This window comes from Cyprinus carpio, chromosome A1, assembly GCF_018340385.1.
Source record: "Cyprinus carpio isolate SPL01 chromosome A1, ASM1834038v1, whole genome shotgun sequence".
NCBI classification, from domain to species: domain Eukaryota; kingdom Metazoa; phylum Chordata; class Actinopteri; order Cypriniformes; family Cyprinidae; genus Cyprinus; species Cyprinus carpio.
The window spans coordinates 20,422,613-20,447,002 of NC_056572.1; the positions used below are offsets into that span (position 1 = coordinate 20,422,613).

The 24,390-nt window shown below is 39.2% G+C and overlaps 1 protein-coding gene across 1 annotated transcript in view; it reads right to left on the reverse strand.

Annotated features, from left to right (window-relative positions):
* The window catches only part of LOC109048416 (regulating synaptic membrane exocytosis protein 1-like), an 80,926-nt gene that overhangs the window by 38,404 nt on the left and 18,132 nt on the right, over positions 1 to 24,390 (reverse strand). The window contains exons 3-6 of the mRNA XM_042756553.1: positions 20,878 to 20,889; positions 16,225 to 16,245; positions 6,013 to 6,281; positions 3,849 to 4,723 (exon numbers count right to left, since the gene is read on the reverse strand). Coding sequence (XP_042612487.1) covers positions 3,849 to 4,723; positions 6,013 to 6,281; positions 16,225 to 16,245; positions 20,878 to 20,889 — 1,177 coding nt within the window. The remainder of the gene's footprint in view (positions 1 to 3,848; positions 4,724 to 6,012; positions 6,282 to 16,224; positions 16,246 to 20,877; positions 20,890 to 24,390) is intronic.

A 24,390-nucleotide genomic window follows, 5' to 3' on the forward strand; every position in this document is an offset into this window, starting at 1 on the left:
TACCTCATCAAGTTTCCTGATTCATTACATTTACTATATACATTAACACACTCTCTACGTTATGAAAATTGGCAAAACCTTAAGAAACGTCTTTCAAAAGCTACATTTTTAAATTCCTAATAATACTTTCAACAATTATTTAAATTATGTTAACATTTTTCTGCGTTTAAATACTAATTCATACTAAATTAATCACAAACAAGATTTATATTTGGATTTATTAGAGATTTAGTAGAAGCAAACAGCACAAGCGGCCTCATGAAGAACACAGACGGGCTGTATGCTTTCAGTTGAGCAGAATATCTCATTACACTCCAACATACAGTGGGTATAGAAAAGAATCACCCCCCTTTAAAATAATATTGCTTTGCAGCCTGGATTGAAAATGGACACCGTTTTTGTTTTATCCAGCTGTATTTACTCAGTCCAACTTATAACATCCAACTGAAAGATACTGTATAACTTCTACATGTCAGGAAAAAAAACAACAAACAGAATAACTGAGTTGGGAAAAGGATCACCCCATTGTGTCAGTTTTGTTGAACCACCTTTTGCTTTAATTACAGCCTTTAGTCTGTTGGGATATGTCTTTGTCTCTACTAACTTTGCACATCTAGACTTTGCAATTTTTGCAAACTTTTCTTTGAAGAACTGCTCGAGTTCAGTTAAATTGATTGGTGAGCATTTGTGGACTGCAGTCTTCAAGTCATTCCAGAGATTTTCAATGGGGTTTAAGTCTGAGCTCTGACTAGGACATGCAACAACATTCACCTTTTTCTCCTTCAACCTCTGTGTGCTCAGTTTTGCTGTGTGCTTTGGGTCATTGTCATGTTGGAAGGTAAACCTTCTTCTCATTGACATCTTTCTGGCAGAAGGCAGTAGATTTTCCACAAGAATTTGATCTTATTTTGCCCCATTTTTCCTTCGTTCCTGACAAGTGTTTCAGTCCCTACTGCAGAGAAATACCCCACAACAGGATCTTACCACCTCTATGCTTTACTGTAGGAATGCTGTTATTTGGATGGTGAGTTGTGTTGGATTTCTGTCAGACATATCGTTTAGTGTTGGGGCCAAATTATTTTATTTTAGTCTCATCTGCCTCAGAATCTTCAAGGTGTGTTTTGGCAAAGCTCAGTCGTGACTGCATGTGGCCTTACTTGAGGAGTGGTGTTTTTCTTGCAACCCTCCCATACGAGCCACATTATGGAGAATTGGTGATTTGTTGTCACATGTTCCTGCAACTGCTTCAGAGTTGATGCAGGTCTTTTGACACCTCCCTGATCAGTTTTTATTGTATCCATCTCCTAACTTTTGCCTGTCCACAGCTTTATCCCGGAGATCTTTTGACATTGCTTTGCCACCAATAGTTGATTGTTTGCTTCAGCACTACCACTGACTAAAATGCTCCAGGAAAGTTCTTTTCATGCTAAGCTAATCAAAATGACCACAGCTGAACACAGTTGAAAGTCAAATAGCTTTGTGTGCCATTGAGAAGATGATTAGCTACACCTGACTGAGTTTACAAGTCATTTTTTGACATGTTGGTATTATATCTTTTACTTGGATGTTATAAGCTGCACTGAGTAAATACAGCTGGATGAAACAAAAACTGTGTCCGTCTTCATTTCAGGCTGTAAGGCAACAAAATGTGATTATTTTAAAGGGGGCAATTATTTTCTATACCCCTATAGTTACTGTCTTTTGCTTTCTTAGGGCAGCATAGTAGAAAGTGACAGGGGGTGATAGAGAGAAGATGGGAGGATGGAATTAGAAAATGATCTGAGTCAGATTCATCAGGCCGTGGCTCTGACAGGGGACATTATGTTTGCACATGGCTTCAGGGTGTTTTCCAGCTTGACCTTAAACTCTCTTAAAACACACAAACAATTCCACTACAATATAATTTATATCAAATCAAATTATATACTTTGTTTAACTGCATTCTATGGTGAAAATGACAGTAAATGTTGTAATACAATGGTAAACTCATATTTTTCTAGGGCTAATTTCACAGTAAGCTTTTTTTGTATTGTAAGTGCACACAATTTAATTATTTTCACATTTTTTTTTACATAATTTGACAAAATTAGAGCTTGATTACATACCAACGTATCATGGCAAGGACTTTAAAAGCCCTGTGGCCTACAGCTGATAGTTATGGGTAGAGCCAAAGCATAATCACACTCAAAACTGGAATGGGTTTGGGTTACCCAAAGATGAATATGAAAAAGTCCCCAAATGGAAAATGCTGCATACCAGGACTGACGAAAGCTAGTCAGTCACTCAGCAGTTTTATCTGAGAGAGCTGCTGACCTAATTCCCAAATCTGGTGCCCTAAAAATGTTCCAAATAAACAAATGCAGTTTCACTGCATGAATAAGCAGGGTTTGTTTCACAGACCTCAGACTCAGGACTGATCATTATGGTTACACTTCATGCCTGAACACCTATGCCGTATGTAACATGATGCTATCTATGGCTTTGAAGTGAAAATTTATGCAAAAGTAACAGTTATAAACTTTGAGATTAATATACACTCCCTGGCCAGAAAAAAATAACCATCTTGATTTAAAGAAGCATATAGTTTGCAGTGATTAACATGTTTCTGGCATGCTGTATGTTTGGCAACAATTCTTTAAACCATAATTTTTGCAGTGTGTAGCTTTTCATTCCTCAAACAACCATGTCAGTAGACATGGCTCTGTCTATATTCCAGGATGACAATGCAAAGATTCATCAGGCTGAAATTATGAAAGATTGGCCACCACAGAGTCTTGACCTTAACCCCACTGAAAGTCTTTGGGATGTGGTGGAGTTGACTTTACACTGCCTGCCCAAAAAGTTACACACTCTAATATCATTTACTGTAGCTTTGACAACATTTTGCATTTGTTGTGACATTGTTTCAACAATGTTATGCAACATCACATTTATTTCTATCAAGAGTTGCATTTATTTATGGCCGATGTCTTGACAATGGGAAAGTCGAGCCACTCTGTAAAGTCGGATGACTTTTTGCTTTTTTTTTATGGGGGGGGTGGGGTAGTGTGGCAGTGATTATTAAAAACTGATTCAGAGCTAACTGGGACTGATCGAAGCTGCAGTGCAAGTGTCCATGCACACACTCTCACATATACATTCTCATCCACCATAGCTGAGCATGCATTTCACACTAAACGCAAAACAAAGCTGTTAAAGGAGATGTTAATTATTTGCCTTCACTGAAGCCTAACGAGTGAGAGTTGCACTTTTAAATCCATAAAGTGCTGGGTAGCAGTTTACTGTTGAATTATTCCTGATTTGCATTTTCTTTTAAAAATATTGAATCTGTTGTATGTGTGTGTGTGTGTGTGTGTGTGTGTGTGTGTGTGTGTGTGTGTAAGAGAGTAAGAGAGAGAGAGAAAGAGTGCAGAATAAAGAGCATAGCTTTTCAGCAGTCATTATTCCAGTCTTTAGTGTTACATGAGCCATCAGAAATCATTCTAATATATTGATTTGCTGCTCAAGAAAAAATTCTTTTGATTATGAATGTTGAAAACAGTTGTGCTGCTTAACATTTTTGTGTAAATTAAAAGAATGTTCAAATGAACAGGTTTTATTTAAAATAAAAATAGGTCTTTACTGTCATTTTTGACCAATATATATTGGTGAATATAAGTATTTGTTACTTATACACAGACCATCAATCTGTTTACACTTACTGCTGCCATGATCATTAAAAAATAAATTTAAAATAAAATTTTAGCACTTAGCACTACATTTACCACTGTACTGGGGTATGTAAACAAGAGTGTTTAGTGAATTTGTGGCTGTTTGACAACAAAATTAGCTACATAAAGATGACATACCTTTTTCACTAACACTTTCGATCTCCACATCCTCACAGCTAGTGTATTCAGGCGTGGAGCCGCCCTCTTCTTCCGAGCTACTGATGGACATCTGCCTTTTGTTGAGGCCTCTTTTGGGTCTATAGCCTCTAGGTGGAGGTGGCCGTAATGACTCAGATTGGTCCGAGCTAAGAGAAGAATCTTTACGCATGATTTCTGCAGCTTTTTCCCGCTTAGCCCTGTGCAGAAAAGCTGCAGACCCAGGTTCCAGATGCCCCTTTGGGCCCCAGTCCTGTCCGTCCCTGAGGTCTGGGGGCCCAGTAGGGCCCCCTTGAGGGCCACCGTGGCCCTGTTTAGCAAGGGATCCTTGTCCCCCAACACCACCCCCCACGGTCCTGTCCACAGAATAAGCTCGATGGTTTTCTAAAAGGGCCTTGTGGTTGTCATTGTTAGCTATTCGTTGCCTGCTCATGCGATTTCCAGCAGCCTCATTCTCATCTTGCATCAATCCAACTTCGTTGATGGCTAGGTCACTGTGATGGCGCTCCTGACGCATTTTGGACACTTTGGCATGCATACGCATTTCCTGTTCCTCCTTCTGTGGTTTTACAGGGTAGCGGGCGAGGTTCGGGTCACTGCGGTAACGAGTCTGGTACTCCTCCTCCCGTCTTTGACGCTCTCGCTCTTCGTCCTCCTGTCTCCTTCGCCGCTCGGGATGGGTGGGCTCATTCTCTGGGTATTCCTGTGAGTGGCCTTTTTCTAGTCGTCTGCTGTCACGCTTCTCACCTGGAGCTCGGTCTTCAGAGGCCTGTGATGACAACCGGCCAGGGCCTCGCCTTCTCTCTCCACGTCCAATCACCTTTCCATTCTGCTCGTGCAGGGACACAGGTCTCTTCCTATTATTGATTAGACAGAAGTTGGAAAAAGTGTCAGATATAGCATTTGGAATTTCCAATACTACAGCCAATTTGCATTCACAGCTGCTGCAAAAGAAGTTATTTGTATAATAAATAGCACAACACCTGTTGACCCCTGTGTTTCAAATTGTGGGAATCCAAATCCATAAAGGATTTAGCTGAATATGCATCTGATAGGAACACAAGTAACACACGTCATCTTATAAAGAGATTACAAGGCAGGAGCTGCAGTCCACATACTGCCAGTTGAAAACAGGTCAGGATGAACAGATTTTGTTGAAATGTCCAGCTTAAAATAGAACAAACTGTTGACAGTAGGGGTATGTAACGCCAAATATTTAAAAAAATTCAGTTCTGGGAACCCAATGACTAGTCAACTAATTGGCCTTAACGAAGCTCTCTACAATTAGGATTGCTTCACCTAACCCTGGAGCTGTTTAGAATTTGACATGCTATCCAGTAAGCTAACATTAGTTAATGCATTTGGTATGAACTAACAACAAACCACAACAATTGAAAATGCAACTAATTTTAAAGCATTTATTATTCTGAGCTAATTTAAAAAAATATATACTTTTGTTCATTAATTCATGTTTGTTTATAATACATTAAATATAAATTCTGTTAGCATTCGGTCACGTCAATCCAAACCCAAATCCAAGTGTTTGGATTTCTTTGAAATACGAATGAAAATACGTTTGCTATTTTCTCATCATTTTATCCCATCCACTCAAAGTCCACACAGCCAAAATTTGCATGCTTCAAAAACCACAATGACATTGTAAAAGTATCAGTGTAAATGTATTGTAAAAGTAAAAGTAGCTTCCAGAAGAAGAAAAAATTGTATTGTTCATTGTTAGTTCATGATACCTAGTGCATTAACTAATGTTAACATTACTGTAAAGTGTTTTCAAAACTACAATGCACAAGACACTGGATACAATACAATAAAATATGGATACAAATAAGGGGTGACACCTTAAAAGGACAAGTAAGGCTGCAGGGATGGTAATTTTATTGTGGTTTTACCATGCAGCAATACTAAATAAATAAATAAAAATATATCCTAGTTGATCTCGCTCAGTAGGCAACAAGACAACCATTATGACCCATCCCTAGTTGACACAATATACAAAAGCATATTTCAATTGAGTTCCACCAATGAATATGCACTTCTGCATTGCATACTTCATTTTGATCAGGGGAGACAGAAAGAAATATAACTTAGGATTGGCATGTGTTAATTGTGCAAAGTTTTTAGGGCCTACTTGTCTCGTGGCGGTTCACTGCGGGAGCGTGAGGCGGCCATCCTATCTGCTCCTTTGGTGAGGTCACCAGCACCAGCGCTGGGTGGAAGAGTGTCGTTAGTGACCAGAGCCTGTGATCTGGAGCGCAACTTCCTGTCCTTCTCCAACTCAGGGACACTGAGGGGAGCACCCACACTAAGAGGCCTCCCCCCAGGCCCTGATGAAAACCATTCTCCTGATTTAGTTAGGATTTCTTGCTGTTTCCTGCACAGGTTACATACCCACATCACCTGCATAGACAAATACAATACAATGTTATTAAGGCAGGCAAGATTGATGATCATTGTAAATGAGCAAGATGTACAGTACAGCTAATATACTAGGTTTCAGAATACTTGAATTACATTGTTTTAAACATTCTCCTATAGTATTTAAAAATAAATACATATTTAAAGTACACTTGTCATAGAGACAGAGAGACATACATAAACACATAAAGTACTTAGATACATTACATCCACACACTCAAACATAACAAACATTGGATTTTCATTAGCTACATTTAGCTAGCATAATTTTAAGTAGCAGTTTCTTTGAGCGATAGGCAAGGAATATGAACTGACAATGTTGAGCAGGTGTAAATAAGAGCTGCAATATTACAGAATTGAGTAAGCACAGTTTTCTAAGCAGTTCTTACTGAAACATGACATATCGTAATGTTTCAAAGCTCTCAAAGACTTTTTCTATCTCTGTTTTGGAACTCAAATGATGATATTTTTAAAGGGGTCATATGATGCGATTTCAAAATTTCTTTTCTCTTTGGAGTGTTACAAGTTCTTGGTGAACAAAGAAGATCTGTAAAGTTGCAAAGACTAAAGTCTCAAATCCAAAGAGATATTCTTTATAAAAGTTAAGACTCATCTACGCCCCCCTGAAACGGCTCGTTCTAACACGCCCCCAAATATCTACTTCACTATGTGGGAAGATTTGCATAACGCCACCCAGATGTTCACACAAAGAAAGAAGGTGTACCTTTTATTCTCATTGTAGTATTGTTGTTGCCGCCGCCACCATGTCGTATAGACGCTGTGTGTTTCACTGTGAACGCGAAACTACTTTGTTTGGACTTCCAAAAGAGCCTTCGTCATGCCTGGGGCTGATCTGTGCTGGTTGCTTAGGAAATACATCCACTTTGCACTGTGGATCGCCGAATCGGCTTTCACCATGAACGAAGCGGAGTCTAGCCTGGGGTCGTCACATGTGGCCACAAGCACAAGGTATGCTCCTTCACAGAATCTGCCTCAAGCCGCCCGCCTCTGCTCACTCAAGCCGGCCGTGGCTCACTCTAGGCCTCCGGCCTCTGCTCACTCAAGGCCGCGGTGTGTGACGCTGTTTCATTGAGGAAACGAAACGACTTTGTTTTTGCCTTCCAAGAGAAGACAAGACTAGAAATCATGTTTATATCACGTTTATAATGGGTTTTATGTTTATGTCTCGTCGCTCCGCCGGACAAGGCATCACAATATGTTAAGAGGTAACATTTCTGTCACACGCTTGAGGCATTCGGCCAATCACAACGCGCTGGATAGCTGGCCAATCACAGCACACCTCGCTTTTCAGAGCGATGAGCCTTGTAAAAATCGACGCGTTTCAGAAGGCGGGGCATAGAGGAGAAACAATAATGTACAGTATGTGGAAAATAAAAGTGGTTTTTTAACCTTAAACACATTTCATTAAACCAAATACACAAAATAATGTTCTTTTAAGCAGCATCATATGACCCCTTTAATATTTGCCCATCCATAGAAAGTTCATGCTACGAAAACTTTCAGACTTTAAAAGTATTGATCAGCACACATACAGTCAAACCAAAAATTAATCAGGCACCAGATAACATAACATTTTTGATATTCTTTTACTAGTGGGTGCATACGGTAGCTGAAAGAGCTCAACGCGCTGGAAATGCAAAACATCCAAATACAGAAACACGCTGCAAATTTTCACAACACGACCAAAAACAGAAATGCGCTGCAAATTATCACAACACAACCAAATGCAGAAATGTGCTGCAAATAAAGAAAACAGAAACAGCGTTTCTGCATTTGTTTGTGTTGTGAGAATTTGCAGCGTGTGTTTCTGTTTTTAGTTGTGATACTTTGCAGCGCGTTTCTGCATTTGTGTTGTGAAAATTTGCAGGTCGTATGTTGTCAAATTGATGTTTTCTTAATTTGCAGGTGTTTTTTCATTTGCAGCCCGTTGAGCTCTCTTGGCCACTGTAGGTGCAGGACCCTATAGTTCATTTATATAAGTGAGGATAACAAAATAAAGTAAACTGTGACATATTATACCCAAAAATTCTTCATACAGTGGACTACCAGTAAAATTGCTAAAAATTTGGGACCAAAAATTATTCAGACACTTTGACCTGACCATGTTTTGCTTAAGTGTTATCTTAACTCTTGTCATATTTCTTGTCATATTTTATTACCATTTTTTAAACCATGTATAGCGAATAAACTTTGATAATGTGTGAAATGCTGATGGTGACTGAATACATTTTGGTTTGACTGTAGATCATTAAATATGGCAAACACGGAAGCTCAACTATATTTGCTTAACGTGTCAGAACAAACCTCATTTGTTCTTGCAAAAATTTGAACGTGCTTGTGTCACACGAGAACAAACCTCACTGGTTCTCACGCATCAAGCAAGCATGTTTCACCTTTCATTTACCATATGTGATGTGCTCCAAGTATGTATTTTGATAAATGTTTATTAAGCCTAAAATAAATCTGCTTATCATATAAAGCAAATGTGTCTCTTCTGAAAACTTACCAATTAATAAGTAAAGTTAATTAAAAATATCTCAATTTATGTTTCGAAGGTGAACGAAAGTCTTATGGGTTTGGTGAGTAAATTAATACCAACACTCACACTTCAAAATTATTCAACTTTCTTGATCTGCAAGACATTCTGCTGCCGTGAACATTTTTTTTTTTTTGAAAATATAAACAATAATAGAAAATGTATTAATATACATTTGAGTGATTCTGAAAACAAAGTTCAAAAAAAATATTAATAATAATAATAATTAGATAAAATCCAAGTGCTTTGCAGCTTCTGAGACCTGTCTACTGGAATCTTGGACCATTTCTCACATACATACGCTTCCATGTTTGACTGTGAGGATGGTGGTGTTCTGCTCATAAGCCTTGCCTTTTTTTGGACCAGACATACCACTGACAATGAGTCCAAAATTTTCCAGTTTAGTCATATCACTCCATAAATTCCACAGGTCTACCTAAATTAATTTTAGCATATTCAAGTCAGCCTTTTATGTTTTTTTCATGGTCAAGAGTGCCATTCAGCAAGGTGTTCTGACATGAAGCCCATGCTTGTTTAGCTCTTCATGCTTATAATCTGCATTGACATGATTTTTTCCTCCTTGCAAGTCTTTGGCAGTAAATTGAGTGTTTTAAATTCTATAGCTTTTGTAAGAGCTCTTTTGACTTGGCCATATTCACTACTCAACTTTAGCATATGCGTGGGCTAAATTTATGTGTTACAACTAATTCAGTCTTGTTATAGAGTTTCCAAATACTCAGTTGTGTACCGTACCGGAGAAATTATAACATATCAGGGGCTGAATAATTTTGGTTCCATGTGTATATGAATAGGAAGTAAAAGAAATCAGACACCTTACTGTAAAATATTTCCAAAACTGCAATGCGCCTACAGTAAGAGCACAAGGAGTGTCATAACAGCCAAAAAGACATGTATGGCTGTAGGGACAGTAACTGTACCATGGTTTTACAGTGTGTCTGGTAGCATGCTAATTAAAACACCACTGCTAGAATACCAATACTAAACTAATATAAATAAGAAGAAATCAAATTTAATCAAAAGTATATGTTATAATGTTATAATTGAATCTTCTGTATAGGAAGTAATAGAAATCAGCCGTACTTTTTCTTCATCTGGGTAGATTTTTGCATTGCAAATGCACAAGTTATTATATCATCAGCCTCATATTTGTCAGTCTGCTTCCTCCCATCTCTTTCCTTTTCCCCAATGAAGCCCTATTATTGAACCCTGTAATGGTTCATTCATGAGATGGATGGCTGAGGCTGCCTAAAATACCTCCACTGACACCATATTTCTTCAATTCCTTTACCCATATTTCTCCTACCCTCTCTCTTACACTCCTTCTCTCTCACTTTTTTTTAGCTAGCCAGCTAGACAGGCCTGATCTGACATTATTAGTGGGAATGCTAAATCAAATGAACAGCTCTTGCGTTGACAACAAGTTCACGGCTTTACAAGCACAGAGGTCCAATCTATTGATGTAGTATTAGATTCTTAAAGCACCCTTAGAATAACAGTAAATCCACTCCTATTTTAATACATTTATTTTGATTGCTTTTGTACTCATTTGCAAGTCGCTTTGGATAAAAACATCTGCTAAATGACTAAATGTAAATATAAATGACAGCTGTCATGGCTGCAGGAAACAATTGGACGAGAAGAATCCTTTTTTTTTTTTTTTTTTTTTTTTTTACTGATGTCAGTGATTCTACAAGCTTGGGAAGGAAGCCAAAGGTCTGCGTGTTACAGAACTGTATAAATCACATGCACACCCTGCAACCGACACTGCATGTTTTATCGATTAGATGAATGGTGTGAGAACGGAAAAGCATCCCCCGAAAAGCCTGTAACATTAGTCCTCTTTAGCGCCTGATGATCAATCACAAATGGGTTATGAAAGCAGGAGCTTATATGATGCACGAAAACAGGATATTTTGCAACAGACACAGCTAAAATACTTCATTTAGAGTTCTGCGATGTTATGAAAGAGGTTTGATATTTCATACAGGTTCAAATGAAAACATTATGAATTCTAATGGTGACAAACTAACTATTTCATGCTACTCACATGGCGGCGTCCTCCTAGATAATGGATCGCCTCTCACAGTGTCAACCTTCCACTCCATGAACATCCACAACAAATTTCTTTGAAGAGTCGCCAGTGCGAAATACCATGCCAACAAATGTGTCGCATTTTGGTGTTGACCTGATCTTAAAGAGGAGAGAGGCTGTTCTAGGACGGGATGGATATGAGGGAGAGTGAGAGAGAAGGGACGAGAGAGCATCATGGCCTGATTGGATCCAGTTGGCACAGCTCCAGCGTAATCTGAGGTAAATCAGATGTGCAGAGGCTCACAGCTGTCAGCCAGCCAGAGAAACATTCTCAGGAAGGATTAGCAATCCCTGCTAATCCCACCACACTATTGCTAGCCCTTCCCATTATTCAATCCAGTGACGAGACAATGCAGCCCGTGCTCTTTCCCTCAACGCCACTGGGAAAAAAAACCACTGCAACAATGATACTAAAAAAAATGGACAACAGACCTTTAGTCGCTCTCAAAATGGAAAAATAAGACATGTTCTTATTGATAAACAGAAAGTAATTCACACGTATAAGTGAAAACTGGTTTGGCAGATCATAATCAGAAGGGTTTAAGTAGGAACAGAGAAAATCAACACCTAATAAATGTGAATATGTTTCGTAAAGGACTACATGGATAGACGGCTAGATTACTCATCACTAATTTTGTGCAGTCGAGGATGGGTAAAATAATCCAAGGCTTTAATCCTTGAATTAGATCGAATTCGAGCCGTACGCACAATGGAGGATTCACTTTCTCTCTGATTCATTTTTTTTTTTTTTTTTTTTTCCAAAGGCCAGTTTACAACAATATTCAGGACAGCTAAAGCCATTAAAGCTTCTCATCTTGCAAAGGCTTGATCAAAGAGCACCTTTCCCAACTAGAGAACTGAGGAGAAAAGGGAAATAAAGCATTTTAAAAGGAAGGCCACTAAGACCTGGCCATTGTTATGAGAGAGAGAGACAGAGAGAGAGAGAGAGAGAGAGAGAGAGAGAGAGAGAGAGAGAGATTAAATCTGAGAGATGATAGGAACAGTGGTTTCACTGTATTCCTAAATAGTATGAAAAGGATTTTATTGTGAAGGGAGATCACTAGTAACTAAGTATCAGAATACCCCATAAAAATCAGACCGTAAACAAGTATAATTTAATCGCAGACCTGAGGTCAGCACATATGGAAAGAGAGAGAAAGAGACAGATGAGGAACGCTGTGTGAGTGTGTGTGTACATTTATATGGGTGTAAATACAATCTCTTCTGTTCTCTAAGCATAAGTGTGCCAGCCACCCCCTGCTTCGGTGAATACTGTTCTCCATGGTAACCAAATCAGTGAAAGGAGAGGAGACATACAGAGGACAGTCAAGTCTCCAGCACAGAGAGTCATGAATATCACAGGCATTTGCTCTTTTTTATTTCCTAACAACTAGTTAGAAACTAGCTTCTCTTTTATTTAGACACCAGAAACAAAAATTATGTTACATTTTAGTTTTATTCATGTCTGTAAATTAGTACCAACTGTTCACTTCAGTGAATTCAAAAGTGTGATTCAATCATTTGTTTGCAGCAGTGGCAAAAATTATGTTATAGATACGTTTGATTAATTGTGTGAATCAGTACAAACTATGTCAATGATGAGTCTGATTCAATAGCAGTTATACCTCAAAATTCACTGAAGTCCTCATGTGGCATGTTTCATATATTAAAAAGTAAAATAAATTTTAAAAAAAAATTATAAAAACAATATATATACACAGTAGACTAAAAAAGTCTAATTAAACCACTGAAGATCATAGGAGAAATTGTCCTATATTAAAAGTAGAAAAAATATAAAATATATATAGACAAATATGGCTCATGAAATGTGTGCTTTATTGTATGTGCAGTTTATTTTAATAACATTTATTTAACTTCAGTAGCAAGATATTCTTGCTAAGATTTATATAAACCTTATAGACAAATATGGCTAATAAAACTTGGAAGTATGAGCATGTTAAGATACTGTTTGCTATTCTTTTATGTAAATATTGTTAAGTTTGATTCATTTCTGTAAATTGGTTCAAACCGTTTATGTCAGAACTTGATTCAATTCAAAAATTCGATTAAAAAATGTTCAGTGAAGTCCTTATGTGGCATTTTACACATTTAATAGTAATAGTAAAAACATATAGACAAATCTGGCTAATAAAACCTGTGAGTACGAGCATGTTAAGATATTTTAATAGCTTTTCTTATATAAACTAAGTTTTAATTAATTTCTGTTAAACAGTTCAACTGTTTTTCAGTTAAAACTGGATTAAAGTGCTCATTTGAACTATCACTTAAAAATGTTCAATGAAGTCCTTATGTTGCATTTTTCATATATTAGTATATATTCATTGATAAATGTTAAAACTTAATCAAGATAGATTTTTTGCTTTATTGCACAACCCCAAAAGTCAGAAAATAAAACCAAAAGACCAAAAGCAGTGACAGGTTTGATACTAAAGAGAAATGAATGCAGGTGGGACAGGGAGAAATACGGCACTCTATTGCATCTGCAGTGGTCTGGGGAAAAGGACTGGGGCTCAACTGTGCTACTTCAGAAGAAATGGGTTATGAAAAATAACTGCCTTCCTCTCAAAAACTGACAGATCTGCTGACACAGTCTTCATATTGCACAACCCATAGAGAAAACTTGCTCATACATCACGCAAACACAAACACACACACGCACACACACACACACACACACAGCTTGGATCCAATGAAGCACTGAAGGGAATTTTAATTTTAAAGCATACAGGCACCTGTGACAGGCTGCTTAATGTCAGTACTAGTTTAAAAGGATCAAATCATTAAAAACTGATTTGTTCCTTGATCTTTTGAAAAATATTGTAACATAATTCCCAGTATTAATAATGCCCCATTCTGTTTCAAAAAATATACTATCCATGCACTTCTAGCTGCTGCACATCATTCAGACAACAGACTCCTAAAGGACTTTCACATTTGCTTGGCTAGCTCTACTACTAGAGGACTGAAAGGAGGAATAGCGTGTGCACACATCAGCATTTGTGCTAGCCGTGTAAACAGAAAAAAAGGGATAAATAGAGTCCCTAGCCAGCTGCTGGTCAGAAGGGAGGTGTTACACGGGTAAATAAAACTCATTCCTTTCCCTAACAACATGGCTAATGGCTAAGCTAAGCAGTTTTTGAGCTAAAAGGCTGTAAGGAAGAGATTGCTTCTTTATCTTGTTAGCGAGCCACAAGCATGTTGCTCATGAATCATCTTTGCATTAGCTTTCCAAAACATTTCCACTAGAGAGGAATTTTAGCATACTGTATAGTTCAGGTAGAGGCTAAAGGTTAAGTCCAATCTGCGATATGATTAATCACATCTTGATTGCTAAATCCCACAGTATACTTTTGTTTTTTATGCGTACATGCCAGGCTATGCATACAGTGTGCAGGATGAAACTCCAAAAAAAAGAAAAATGTGATGAGTGGGGCAGGGCCGAGAGCCGTGGGAATGGAGCGAGGCCGGTGGAGTGATTGGGAAATGAGCGACACCTGCTCCACTCACCGGTCTCGAGTCCCACGGAGGAGATTGGGAGGATACAAAAGAGTAGCGACGACAGTGAAGGACGAGAGAGGACCAAACCACAAAATAAAACCCAGGCCTGGTCCTCTCTCGTCCTTCACTGTCGTCGCTCCTCTTTTGTATCCTCCCAATCTCCTCCGTGGGACTCGAGACCGGTGAGTGGAGCAGGTGTCGCTCATTTCCCAATCACTCCACCGGCCTCGCTCCATTACAAATGCTATAAACATAAACAAAAAAATACTATATACACTGTAAAAAAAAGAAAAAGAAACAAAGTTATACAATAAAACTTAGTATTACACATGTTAGTATGTTTTACAAGAAAATACTATTTCAGACAACCAAAATTTCATGTTTTATTCCATGTGTTACTTGAGGTTTCTATGTAATTAAATGTGAAATGTACTACTGTAGAAATTTCTGAATGAAAATTGTTTTGAAGTCATTCCTACACCTTTTTTCAGTGTAGTATACAACAAGCATATTGTACATGTACAGCTTGTTTTTTCTAACCATGTATACATCTATCAATTTTTTTGCATGAAAAAAGCCTCGGCAACTGAGTATAAACAAATTTTATCAGTCGTAACTTATAGTAGGGCTGCACAATTTGGGGAAAAAGGGGGAATTGCATTTTTTTATAAAAAAATATTGTGATTGATCATAAGCTGCTCACATGTAAACAGACACAGTGCCGCACTTCACTTTGAAATATGTAGCACATATATTTATTTAACTATATCATAGCTTTGAGATTTGATAATCACACACTAAGCCACATACTGATTTTGGTTTCATTTCTATGCAGCCCTAAAGTTTGGAGAGAAATATCACAAACACTGCAAAAAGATTAAACTTTTTAGTGTGCATGTGTTGACCGCCTGTGTTAATGTACACTATCAAATGAAGTATATGCATTTGGTTGAACACCTATGATAAGCATACATGAATACAAAATGAAGCATACTTTGGGCTTACTGTTGGAAAGACCCCACCTATATGAAAGCTGAGCTATTTACCAAAATTACAACCACACACCAGACATTCAGAGGTATATGCTAAAAAAGGAAGGATATTTCTATTTAGCATAAATTCTGCACTGTTACCAGTCATTCAGAAAGAGACAACAAGCACAATAGACAAAGACACCTGACAGGAAACACACACATAAAAACGCACAAGTCGCAAGTGCCCACTGGAGTGCAGGGTAAGTATTTCTCTGAGTGCTTTCATCAATACTAACAAAGTGAAATATGACTATAGCATTACATGCTAAAACCTTGAATTTTAACCTTGAACTTTCACCCCGTGGCATGCCTATTGCAGTCCCAGGGCACAAGCAGGTGCAGTGAACATGCACAGATAAACATTCTCTCATCACTGGTAGCACTTTAAGTGAAAGGAAATCCATTCCATGTTCAGAACACGTCACTGCTGAAAATCATTTAAGTGCAGCTTAAATAATGTGTAAGTTAAACCCATTTGACTAAAGAGCAACCAGTTGTGAGATATTAATATTCCAACAAATCCAAATACCCTATTCCCCTAACCCCCTTGCTGTGGCAACGACTTCGGCATCCCTGGCGGTAGCAACAAGGAAGGGAGGGGGATGGGGTTCAGCCAACACATGCTAGTTTCTTATTAGCTGGCTCTCATGAGGAAAGAATTGGTGTTGCCCATGCAGAATCTACAATACTCAAAATGTCTTACCCTGTCTTTCCCTATGAGACACTTTGCATGAACAGAAGACAAATAATGGGCGCAATATTAATAAAATTTTGTTTGTGCTCAATATAGCAGAAAAAATAACTTTCAATCCTAACACAATGCCATGACAATGCCAGTACATGGTAAAAAAATGTTTGTAATGGTTGTGAACATGTTACAGTAAATACCTGTTAATAGCTTAACTAAGTTACCTTACCATATACTGTAAAATACTATCAGCTTTCTGTTTTTTTGGAAAGTAACAACTATGAATTGCTGTACAATTTATATTGAAATAATAATAAAATAAAAAATTAAAAAATTAAAAAAAAAACTTAAAAGGACATTCCCAGGTGTCACATCTTTTATTTAACCTCATGTGGTCCGGTCATTTTGACCTGGAGATGATTTTCTTTTCCTGAAAAAGCTTGTTAATATTATTGCATTGGACTAAACCATACTGCCTTTTTTTTCACACAGGGTATAACGACTTCCCCAAAAAATTGTTTTTGATCATTTTTGTTTTCCCTACTTGATACACTTGTGGTGTTCCCAGTCACAAAATGCCCGACCTACAAAAATCTGCTTAGAAATTTCTTTGTTATGCTGTATTTATCACCAAATCTTGGAATCAATCTTTTTCTCAACTTGTTTTCTTTCAATTAGTACAGGTTTTGCATTTCTTTTTGGAACTGATTGATCGTAGGCTTCAGTTTTTGAGTAAATAGTGCTCCGGTTACTGATGTAACCTCGGTTCCCTGAGGGAACGAGGGTTGTGTATGGGGAAACTCCTGTTTACACTGATACTGAAGCCTGATTTGTTCAAGTCTGTGTAGCTGCCAAACCAATGGTGTTCTAGCCCGCCAGAATAGGGTTGAGCCGACCTGTATATTAGTCGGCTCAGAGTGCCATTACATCAGAAACATTTGACTGAAGCGACAGTCATCAATTCGCATGCAGCTTATAGCACGGCAAGTGACACAAAGCTTGTTCCCTTATCTCAGGAAACCAAGGTTACGTCAGTAAAGGGAGGTGTCCTCAAGACTATGGACAAGTCCCATGTTGGCACGGTCTGAGGACGAGGAGGATGCAATCTCCGGGCGCCAGAACTTAACGAGACGCAAGAACTTAACGAACAAGTCATTTTTGCCAATTGACTGGCCAGCTTCAAGGGAATGATTCATTGCGATAGCTGCCACATAAACTTGAATGTCCAGCAACTGGTGCAAAAAAGTCAGCATGTGGGACACATCACAAGAAATTGGGTCCAGGCTTCATGCTGCACACCAGTCACAGAAGACTGACCATTTAAGGGCATAAAGGCGTAGATGGTGCTCTTGCCTCTAAAATGGTGTCACTCACTTTTGCTGGAAGTTATATAGAATCCCATCGAGGCTCCAGACATGAAGGCTCCACAGCTCTGGCCGGGGGTGCCAAATCATGAACTTTGCCTGCGAGAGAAGGTCCCTCCATAATGGTATCGGCCATGGGGTAGCTGCTGAACGCTGCATTAACTCAGGGAACCAAGTTGGTTCTTCCTAAGTGGGGCCACCAGGAGGACTGAGCAACTGACTTCCCTGACCCGTCTGATGACCTGAGGAAGCAGGGCAATCGGGGGAAAGGCATACAGGCAAGATCTGGCTAATCATGGGCAAGCGCGTCTTGCTGCATAGAGAAATAAGTCGGGGCGTGAGAGTTGTCTTCTGAGGCGGAGAAGTCGACCTCTGCCCTCCCGAAGACAGACCAGATATCCAGAACGTCTGAGGATGTAGAGTTCATTCTCCTGGAGCTAGATTGCCTCTGGACAGCATGTCTGCCCCAAGGTTCAGACTGCCTGGCACATGAACCCTCTGACTGAGAGGAGTTTGCTCTGTGCCCAAATTAGGAGACATCGAGCCATCCTGTAAAGAGAACGTGACCTGAGACCACCTTGGTGGTTGATATAGGCTACCACCATCATGTTGTCCAATCTGACCAGGACGTGGTGCCCCCTTAAGGCTGGTAGGAAGGTTTTCAGGGCCAGGAAAACCACCAACTTCTCAACGCAGTTGATATGGAGGCGCAGCTTGTGGATCGACCAGGAGCTGATTGCCAGATAGCCCTCTAACAGTGCGCCCAAACCTGCATTGGAGGCTTCCATCATAACTACTTTCCTCCTGGAGGTTAGTCCCAACTGCATGCCTGGTTGGAACAGGCAAGAAGTTGTCCAAGGGGCCACAGCTTTGATACAGCGATGGCTCTCCCTGACGTAAAACCGCCCCAGGCGCCAGGCATGGGACGGGACATGGGCTTTGAGACAAAATTGAAGAGGCCGCATATGAAGCAGGCCTAGAGAAATCACAGAGGAGGCGGCTGTGTCGATGCACTTCGTAAAAGTGCGAGGGGCCAGAGACAGTCCAAATATGACTGTGTATTGATAGGCCACTCCCTCAATGTGAATCTCAAGAACGGTCTGTGGCGGTGGGGTTATGTGGATGTGAAGGTATGAAGCTTTCAGACCCACTGTCAGAAACCAGTCTTCGGGACAAACCTGCACGAGGATCTGTTTCAGAGTTTACCATCCTGAATGGTCGTCTCATAGGAGAGCGATTCAGAAGTCTGAGATCTAGAATTGGTCTTAACCTGCCATCTTTTTTTGGCACGAGGAAGTAGCAGCTAAAAAAGCCTGACTCACTGTTCGCTAGAGGTACCGTTTCCATGGCACGTTCTGCAAGCAAGTAGTTTGCTTGGGCATGCACTGAACTTGAAGAACATGCCCAGCTTGAATAAAACTTCCATCACTCAGTGTTGAATAGAGGGATGGAGAGCAAGTGCAAGCTTTCTTAGAGGGAGTTCCAGTCCTAATGAGAACTGATCCTTTCCTCTCAAAAGTACTTCGCTAGGTCAATGCTCTCTTAGTGAGTGCAGTCAGCCACAGAGAACACAGCCTTGGCCTGGGCATGGCCCAGTCTATGTGGCGCACATCTTTAAATCCACCTAAAAGGATAAAACCGCTCTATGCAGAAGAGGGGCACTAATCCTCATATGTAAAACACACTGGCAGATCAAAGAGCTGCGTTGAGAGTGAAGCACATGGGACTTGTTTGTTTCTTCCTCCGAGTTAACCTTCATTGAAAAAAGTGATCTGTGAGCAAAGCAGGGACAGGCTCATGCTTTCGCGGTGAAAGCAGGCTGTCTCAGCGAGTGCAGCCTCAACGGCGCACACACAAATATGAAGCAATACAGAATCATTGGTGACAGCATTCCTAGAAGGATTGAGCCGCTCAATGTAATGAGGGTCACTGATCCTTATGTGTGAAACACACTGGCGGATCAAAGTGCTGGGGGAGAGTGAATATGCGGGCTCTATGCTGGGATGAGATCACACAGTCCGGTTGTTCACCTCCATGACTCACCATTTGTTTCTCTGAGCTCGCCGAGAAAGGAGAAACGAAGGCGGGGCTGCCTTCAGGTCAGGTCAGAAGGCGATCAGCAAGCGGAGAAGAGCGAGACTCCTGCTCTCAGTGAGAGCATTCCATCTCAGTGAGCGTGCAGTCTTTGCATGGGTGCTGCCCAGACAGGTGACACACTCACTGCGCCCTTCTTCCTTCTGGAAGTCCTGCACGAGCCACATTCTCGACACAACGTTTGAAACAACGTCGCTAGGAAATTTGCTTAGAAATTGGCTTCTGGCTTCTTCCTCTGCCAGGGTTCTTTGACGGTGGCAAGCTGCAGGCTGAGCTTCTTCTTCTTCAGCTTCGTAGACCAGCATCAGTGAAGAGATGATCCTCATTGCTGAAGGAGAATATTCTGATGAAATGGCACTCTGAGCCGACTTATATAGAGGTTGACTCCGCCTATTCTGGCAGGCTAGAGCGCCATTGGTTTGTGCAGCTACACAAACGTAAACAAATCAGGCTTCAGTACCAGTGTAAACAGGAGTTTCCCCATACACAACATGAGAGAATGCTCGAAAGGCAAAGCATTATTTGTAGCTAATTTTGGTAAAATTCACTCCTAAAAGGTGCATAAAAGGTGCCAAGATTTGGTCATAATATAGCATAACAAGAAACTTACAAACAATTTGTTTGACTTAGAACACCAAATTAGGTAAAGAATTTTCGGTGCAGTACAACAGTTAAAATGTTTCTATCAGTGATCTATATGGTATTTTGTATTACATTTTTATTGCTTTATTTTAGTGCATATTACCCTGCTGGTGCTTTGTTTTTGTGTATACTATAACCATGAGCACTGTCTATATTCCACTTACGATGAACTCTAATTCATCATGATTAATCAGTCTTTCTATTGTAACACCTGTTTTATTATGGACTCCAGTACATTTTAAGGTAGTTCTATATTAAGTAGCTATAAGTTGTAAAACATACAGGCACCAATATACCATCCAAAAATAACTCACACATTATCACAGTATTTTTATGGTGACAAAAAAAAAAAAAACTGAACGTATTAACTTGCTTTTTTTTTACTGAATGTTTTGCAATAGATTCAAATCACTCTCTCTCACACACATGTACATATACAATTTCTTATATTAGCAACAGAAATGGAATTAGTCCATTCAATCCAGTGACTGTGCACATTCAGATGTAACACAGTTTTCTCAAATCACATTAGTAGAGAACACAGCAAAAAGAAAAGAAAGACTCTAACCACTTTATCCTCCTTGAGTCATGCAGTCCAGGAAGCAGAAAGTGAAAGACAAGCAAACAGAGGTAGTGGGGGGAAAGGAGGAGGGTTGGAGGTGGAAGAGAAAAAGTGTGAAATTAAAATTGAAAATAAATGGTGAGAAATGGAAAGAAAGAGTGTGTGAAAAAGAAATGGGGGAGGGAAGAGTGGGAGGAAAACGTGTTAGTGAAGCAACCCAGTTTTCTCTTTGCGTATAAACAGACATTTACATATGGAGTGACAAGGGCAATCAGAGATGCTTTAATAATTATAATTTTAATAAATGTTTAATACATTTAACACTGAGCTGAAATGTTATCTATGGGTGATCAAAGGTTAGTTTTCTATACATAAAAACAGACATGTCCAACGGTGGTCATGTATGGCTCTCTGGTAGAGATGAATTATGAGAACAGAACTGACACCTCTAGACATGTTCTCCACTCATACCAAAATAAGAGCATCACAAAACACAGATGAGGGGTCCAAGCAACCTCACAGGATGCTTGTTCAACCCTATGAGGCCTCGCTGAATCTGTGTCTGCGCATCATATTTGTTAGACAATTTGTGTTTGATTCAGGATGTCTGTACATGACCTTGTCTCTGTAATGCCACCAACAGGGAAACACAAGAACTACAGCTGTGCTCTGTTGCAGACAGCCTTGGTCTTTCAAGTTACTTCTTCATCCTGGGAGAATTTGATTCCAATTGATCTTTACTGTGAGAATTATCAGAAGGAAAAAACTAATTATCAGAAGAAAATCTTAATCTTGACCATTAAGAGGATATGACTTTTTTGATTAGCATAAAAGCAAGTGTGATCAAGGCTGAGCAGAAACCCTTGACAGGATGGAAAGCGCATAAAAACTCTGGCACACACACCTACGCATTCTCTAAAGTCTGTTTTTTATACACACATATACAGTAAATGTAGTTTAATAATTATGGATACAGCAATATGGAAATTCTGGCTGATACTAAAAATAATTAATTATATTTAATGGCTGGTAATTGATATATGTATGTTACGTGAATTTGGGCATTTAGGCATCACAGCATGTACACTTTTAAAATAAAAGTTCTTCATTGGAACTGATGGTTCCATGAAGAACCTTTCAATTCCATGGAATCTTTCTATTCCACAAACTGTCCTTTCTGGTGGAAAACTGTTCTTGAATGGTTCTTGAACACTGATCACTGAAAGGTCTTTTTGGGGAACAAAAAAAAAAAAAAAAAGTACTTCTGCATTGCTGCAAAAACTGTGTTTTGGAGCTTTTACTTTTAGGAGTGTTCATGTACAGTGTACAATATGGAACAAGAAAAATAAGTCATAAGGAACATCTGGGATGCTGTCTGATAATTCATGAAAAAACCGGTTAGCTCAAATAGTTATAAAAGGGAGATTACGTGTCGAAACAATTTACTATGCATTTAAAAACATTAATAAAGGTTGATGTACTTTTTCATGAAAATTAACTTATTTTTATGCACAAACGCATGTTATATGTGCACATCAAATCACTCTGTCATGCTTGTAAGTCTCAGGGGCGTAGCCAGCAGATGGGCCTGACGGGCATAGGCCCGCCCACTATGATGAATAGACCAATTTGGAGTAGACGTCACAGTTACGTCACTTGCAGCTGTGTGTGTATTGAGGTGGCAGAAAAACACTGGTAACAAGTGGAGGAAAATGGGTAAAATCCATAGACTGTATAAAAACATGGACGTAGTGTCCGTGACGTCACCCATAGACTGCTGAAGAGCGTTTTTGAAGCTCAAAGTTTGCAGAGCGGGCCGTCGCCATCTTGGCAGCGCGTCACCACATGACTCTCCCAGATAATCGAAAATTGGCAAAAAGGCGGGAGCTGGTTGCTGAAGCCACGCCCACCTAGCTCGACGGCATTGTCAGCAGCGGCAACCTACCTGTCACTCAAGTGGCCACGCCCTTAATTATGCAGAACTTTAAGGCTTAATTTAATTTAAACTGATGAGTTTAAGAAAAATTCACCCCCCTCACAGTTGTCATGAAGGGCAAAATTAGCTATATAGACCAAAATCATTTTTTGAGTCAGGCTGTTAACATGTTTTTTTCTGCTGTAAAGTTGGGCATTTTAACATGGAGAGTCTATGGGATTGGCTCCCTTTTGCAGCCAGCCTCAAGCGGCCAGTCGATGAATTGCAGTTTTAATCACTTCCTTGTTGGCTTCACGAGAGAGAGCAGGAGGTTGCCGCTCGGTAAAATCCATGGAATAAGAGAAAAAAAATCATTGTTGTGCCTTTGGATGTCAGAATTGCAGTGCAAATAATTTTTATAGAATCCTGTCTTCAAAGACACCATTTAAAGCTAAACTCAGACATTTAAATGGACAGACTATGGATGAAACCTGCTATGATTACCCTACTTTTCAAGCGTAAATTTGATTTAACCAAATACTTTAACACAATTACAAAACTATTATATCATCTCAAATACTAAAATAAATAGAATGTGTTTTTGCATAAAATTCTTAATGAGTTTGATTGACAGCTGTGATAGGTATTACCCAGGCTATCTCAGACAGTTCACATCTGTGAATTTGTGTGTGTTCACCCAGACAGTTAACCAATAATTAGCAATTTTGTGATAGAAAAGTTAGAAAAAACAGCAGCAATGCATATTCTGCAAAAAACTGACTTTTATAAACTTGCATTGACGCAGGAGAGAATCCGTCCATCAGCCCGCAAGTAAAGTTTTTTTCAATTCCAAGCACAGGCTGAACCAGTTAATTCCGTAAAGCTGGGAACACACTACTGTCAGGCCGATTATGAATGTAATTTGGCCTCAGTCATTGTTTTCAGTCAGTGTTTAAATTTGTTTAGTGTGCCATGTCTAAAGAATTTAAGGCCAGTTGTTGCCAGTCGTCCTCACAAAGATTATTTTTATAATATTTCCATCTGTTAGTTATAGTGCCAGCTCACTTTTGCCCAGGCCCACGCAAAAAACCCTGATTTCTAAATATCAGCATCGGCCAGTGTACACCACTGGTAAAGATTTTAAAAAGTTAAACCTTTGCCATATTGTGTTTCTATACCTTTAAAAGAGTAGTTCATCTAAAAATGAAAATTCTGTCATCAATTAGGCTACTCACCCTCATGTTGTTCCAAACCCTTAAGAGTTTTGCTAATTATATAATGATAATTAAGACAAATTATATTTTACAGTAAAATACATTTTTAATGAAATCAGAGATTTTCGTCCCTCCATTGCAAGTCAGTTCCACCAAAATGTTCACATATGGTCAACAGCAGCTGAAGCACAAGAACAAACTGGAAGCACAGGAATCTCTCAGGTTTCATTAAAAAATATGTTATGTGTGTTTAGAAAATCTTATGGGTTTGTAACTACATGAGGGTAAGTAATTGATGACAGAATTTTCGTTTTTTGTTGAACTAACCCTATAAAAGTCAGTTCTAGATGATTATCTAAATCTTAAAATAGGCAGAAATAATTATGCAAC